We start from the raw sequence: 5,621 nt of genomic DNA, 5'->3' as shown, positions 1-5,621 counted from the left end.
ATATCATATAATGTAAATTGAAGTGCTTTTTCTTTGAACACTTTGATCATAAAATATTTACGAAAGGGAAAAGGGGAAAAGAAAAAGTCAACAGGGAAATGCGAAAAAAAAGGAAAGGGGTGAAGGGATCGGGGAAAGGTTGAAAAGGGAAAGGTTAAAAGGGGAAGGGCAAAGAAAAAAAAGGGAGTTGGGGGAAAAAGAAAATGGGAAACCGGAAAGGGTGAATAGAAAAATGAAAAGAGGGAAAAGAGAAAATGGGTAAGGGGAAAGGAAAGAATAGGAAAAAGAACAAAGGTGAAGGGAAAAGGCGAAAGGATGAATAGGGAAATGTGAAACGGTTAAGGGGAATGGGGAAAAGGAACAAGAAAAGGGAAGGGGAAAATGAGAAAGGGAAAATGGTGACAATAGAAAGGGAAAATGGGAAAAGGGTTAAAGAGAATGAAGAGAGGGTGAAAAGGGAAAGTTTAAAATGGAAAGAGAAAAGAGGAAAGCGAAACACTATAAGAGAAAGAAAAAAACAGAAAAAGGGAAGGAAAAAACGGCCGAATGGGAAAAATAAATGGAGAAAGGAAAGAATAGGAAACAGAAAAGGGCAAAGAGAACGGGAAAATGAAGGAAGGGGGATGAGGAAATGGCGAAAATGGAAAAGGGAAACTGTAAAAGGAAATGGGAAAAGAAAGAGGGAGGGGAAAGGTAAAAAAGGGGAAAGGAAACTGGTAAATGGGATGGAGAAAGGGGAAAGGGAAATTCAAGTGGGAAAAGTGAAAAGAGAAACGGAGAAGGGAAATCGTAAAAGGGAAATGGCCAAGGGTGAAAAGGGAAGAGAAAAACGAGAAAGGGAAATGGATGAAAAATAAAGAAAGGAAAGGAAAATATTGAAAGGGAGAACTTAGAGAAGTACGGAGAGATTTCTCAATCCAGAGTCTCTTTGGTCGTGGGCACTAAACTTCATACCATCGGCTTAATGTTAGTGGATGAAAAAAATTGTGAATATTGTGAAAATGTTCCATTACAAGAGAACGGTCGAGTAATGTCGGATATTTCAGATGCTGCAAGAGTGAAAGAGAATAAAATGCTTCAAAGCGAAAGGAACGTCCTCGTAAGTTTGTTCTCGAATGCTTTTGAAATATGCAATCCAATTGGAGCGTCTAAAAAGAAATTCAAAATTGTAGCTGTGTGTACGGTTCTCCTAAATCTACCTTTACATTTGCGGTCAAAAGCTGAAAACATAAAACTTGTACTTTTGTGCTTCGATTCATATATAGCAGAATTCGGTTCGAATAAAATATTAGAAAAAGTATTAACTGATTTGAAATAACTTGAAACGCAGGGAATATCTATAGTAATTGATTGGCCGTGTCAAACTTTCTTGCGAACTTTAATAGTTTCGGTGGGCGATAATCTTGGAAGCCATTAAATAGGTGGATACGTTGAAAATTTTAGTGCATCTCACAACTTCTGTCGCTATTGTGAAATAATGAGACAAGAATTCCACGAGAATATTTTTCGCAAAAGAAGTTTGAGAACTATCCAAAAACAGAAAAAAACTGAAGCTAAATTTTGTTGCATGTCAAATTTCCTGCAGATAAAGTTTGCAAGCTATTTGGCAAAAGTCTATCCTACGATGGAATAAAAGCTGTCGTCTGCTATGGCATCCTTAGCAGCAATGGTAAAACGCCAAAGTATGAGTGAATTCGAGCTAAGAATCGGGACGCTAGATTTAAAGAAGAAACAAAGAAAAAACAAAAGTTTGTATTTGTTGCAAGCTAGACTTGAAAACGCTTAAAAGTTAAACATATCTCCGCAGAAATTTCACTAAGGTTAAGAGAATAATTCGGATCTCGTCTACTGCGTCACGATGAAGTGAGCAAATTTCGGTAAACACTTGTACAATCAGCAAAAGAAAATACTAACAAAAATGGTTCCTACTGATATAGCTCCTCCTAAATAACTTATACTATTGTAAAGGATATAGAACTAATTTAATACCATGGAACAAAAAGCGCAAAAAGCAACTGACAGATGGGAATCCCCGGTTCTCTCAAATTGAATGAAATTAAACGACGATAGATAGCACTATCGTCGCAATCCTCGCTACATCTCGAATAAAAATGGAGCGATTATAAGTTGAAAGATTATCCAGGCAAGGTTGAAAATCGAAAATTATCTTCGATTCATGTGAAGTTTATCCGGCAAGGATAATTTTTGTTGCGCTGAATCTTTCACCTGGAATCGATGTAAATTTTATCTTTCGTTTTTCTGTCGATACCTAGGTTCTAGAATAAATACGATTTTGTAAAAATAGAATCTTATTTATGAAAAACTATTATACTGCACCAAAAATTGCATTGTGAAATACAATACTCAAAATTTCAATTTCTTAGATAGTACTCATTATAAGTTACGCAATTAATGTTTATTTCCCCTCAGTACCTCTACTGTAACGTCAAACAGGTGAACGAATTTCATCATTTGTTACTTAATAAATTTTAACAATATCAAAAATTTTAAGAACGAATGGCGAGATAATTACAGCGCTACAATTATAAAATTCTTTTATACGAAATCGCTTTTATTATTTCTGCTGAGAACAGGTTGTGGCTAATAATTGTCTGATAAAAAGAGGTTTATCTTATATATGTGTCAATGTGTCATTTCTGATGATCATAATAATACTATGTTTTACATTTTCTGATTAGATGATGAGATCTTAGTTTTCTTAAAATGAAAAATTTGTATTTAAGTGAATGTATTAAGTATACTGAAATACCCACTATAAAAAATTTTGTTCTTGATAAACGTCCACATAAAATTATATACCAAGCCGAAAATTTAAGAAATTAAATTTAATGATGTAAGGAATGTTTACCTAATCATACAAGCTTTATACCTTATGGATTTCACTAAAGGACGAGTTATTATTTTAAAAAATTTTCATTTTGCACAGAAATTTTGTGAAAAGATTCAGAATATTCAAATATAGAGGGGCATTTTGGTCTAACCCATTCAAGATCTCACTTAATTGAACTAGTAAAATTGTATCAATTTTTAAATTGAAATGCAATTCAGAATAGAACTTTAATACTTGGAATAAATTGAGTTAATAGAATTATATTTCGTAAAAAAAGAAGAATTTAATTTTGCCAGACTAACGTTCTTGTAAATAATTTCAATTATCTCTCAAATTTTTAGCACATTATTTACATTTCTTAAATTAAAAATCAAACATTTAAATTCCTAGCTGTTGTGGAATACATCCGAAATAAAATCATGTAGTTATGAATAAATTTGTTTCTGAGTTTGTCGATTATAATAATTAAAATCTTTTTTTGTTTTTCCAATGTTTATGGTAAAATTAATACCAAATCATCAAAATTAAATGTAATGTCGTAAATTTTGTGTTGTTTCCGCTGATCCCATCGAGTACACGTCACAAATATTCGCAATAATTTCCAAGCGGCAAAGAGACAGCAAATGATATATACATAACTAGACATATTAGACATTATTCGCTTAGTTCTACTGTCAATAAAATTCTTTGCAAAATCGGCTTCCCCTGTTAAAACATAATGAAGACCATTTTTTGGACTTTATTTCTCGTTTTGGTGACCTTTCTTAATTCTATTGGTAAATACACGTATCATTATATTTATTATAATAACTTAATATCGTAATTACAAGTTTAACTATACTTCTAATTCTATTTCAACTTCTTTGAAATAATAACGCTTTTTCATTATACAGAATATTACATTACATTACATTTTTAGAAATTTTACATTTCTAAAAATATAAAAGTTTGTATGAAGTAATTAGGTAATTTTCAAAATAAACAAATCTTTGCTCTCGAAAAAATAATGTCAAATGTTACTTTAGAGACTCATAACAATATAAAAATGCGTAACATTTTTGTTTGAATAGCATTTAAACATTAGTGTAGGAGGAAAAATCTAAAAACTTCATGAAACATAATTTTGAGAAATATTATTGTATTCATCGGTTGCGGTGAAGTATTAACTATTCTAGACAAAAAAATGACCGAAAAACCTACAACGAGAAAACGGAACGCAGTAAAGCTCAGAGAAAAAATACGGCACGATCCATTTGAGAGTAATGAGAAACAAAAAGTTGTCGCTGTTTGAATTTCGCGGCTCGAGTTGGTTTCAGGAGAATCCGCTTGGTGTCGCTAAGTTCGTACAGATCAGCTGTTTAAAAGACGGTAATCCAGTCGCAGATATCTTCTTTTGTTGATAAGCTACACGGTTTTAAGTAAAGAGTGGTTTTTTGTTTGACTGATTGTAAAATGGACAGCCTGAAAGAGCAACGAATTGCTGTGAAACTTTGTGTGGAACTCGGGAAATCTGCAACTGAAACATTTGCCATGCTCAACACGGCCTACGGTGATGTTGCCATGAGTCGATTGACGCTGATGAGCGTCCTGGGCGTCCTTCAAGGTCAAACGATGACCCACACTTTGATAAAATCCACACCCTGGTGCGCGAAAATCGACGTCTGACCATTAGGGAGCTTGCCGAAGAGTGTGGGATATCAGTTGGATCTTGTTACGAGTTTTTGGCCACAAAATTGAAGATGCACCGCGCCACTGCAAAATTTGTGCCACGCTCCAGCTCACTCAACACTCAGAACTCGTGAGTTTTTGGCCAAACACTCGATTCCTGTTCTTCTCAACCCCCCATACTCACCTGACCTTGCTCCTTGTGATGTTTTCTTGTTCCCAAAACTAAAAAAAACCCTCAAAGAAAGGAGATTTGAGACGATTTCAGAGAATTAGGCAAATGCGACAAAGGAGCTGAAAGCCATCACAAAAGAACCGTACCAGGACTATTTCAACAAGCGGAAACACCGTTGGGATAAGTGTGTGCGTTGGGGAGGAAAGTATTTCGAAGGAGACCCAGACGTATAACTTCGAAATAAAGTAAATTTTTTATGACCTCAATTCGCGTATTTTTTTAACAGACCTCGTATATGTTAAATCCTTACTCTCGGAATCTACATGTATCGCATTTGCTTTCAAAAAGTTGCAGTTTTATTTTCCCGCGCAGCCCGCAGGAGCCTCTTTTTTTGCTTTAGCATGCACAAGCATGTTAATCTGGTTGACAATGTAAGTGTCTACTAGTTTCCACACCATCCGAGAGGTACAGTATGCAGCGCATTTTTAAGTAACTACTACATTTCAATCTTATTCAAATGGGCGTGATGCCAAAGATTAATCATACTAGGCAGTCTGATAAGTCTCTGAAAAAGGAAACACGGAGATGTTTTTTTGGCCAAAGTCGGTTTTATTTTTCAACATACTCTCCTTTTAGGTCGATACAGCGAGTCCAACGATTTTCTAACTTTTTGATACCGTCCGAAAAGTACTCGATCGGAAGGTCTCCAAAATACGCTTCAGTTTCAGCTATGAGCTCCTCATTTGAGTAAAAACGCTTATCGGTGAGCCATCTCTTCAGGTTAAGGAACAACTAATGGTCGCTGTGGGTCAGGTCTGGTGAATACGGTGGCTGAGGAACCAATTCGAAGCCGATTTCATCCAATTTTGCTTGTGCAACTCAGCATGAATGAACAGGCGCATTGTCGTGATGATAAAGCGGTTTTTTCTT

The 5,621-nt window shown here is 34.9% G+C and overlaps 1 protein-coding gene across 1 annotated transcript; it reads left to right on the top strand.

Moving 5' to 3' along the window:
- Positions 1–347: 347 nt before the first annotated feature.
- On the top strand, positions 348–857 carry LOC117177827 (sperm protamine P1-like). Its single transcript, XM_033368785.1, has one exon. The coding sequence runs from the start codon at positions 348–350 to the stop codon at positions 855–857; it is 510 nt and encodes a 169-aa protein (XP_033224676.1).
- Positions 858–5,621: the final 4,764 nt, after the last annotated feature.

Source organism: Belonocnema kinseyi, chromosome 8, assembly GCF_010883055.1.
Source record: "Belonocnema kinseyi isolate 2016_QV_RU_SX_M_011 chromosome 8, B_treatae_v1, whole genome shotgun sequence".
NCBI classification, from domain to species: domain Eukaryota; kingdom Metazoa; phylum Arthropoda; class Insecta; order Hymenoptera; family Cynipidae; genus Belonocnema; species Belonocnema kinseyi.
The sequence above is the reverse complement of the archived record's forward strand: the minus strand, read 5'-3'. Positions and strand labels throughout refer to the sequence as shown.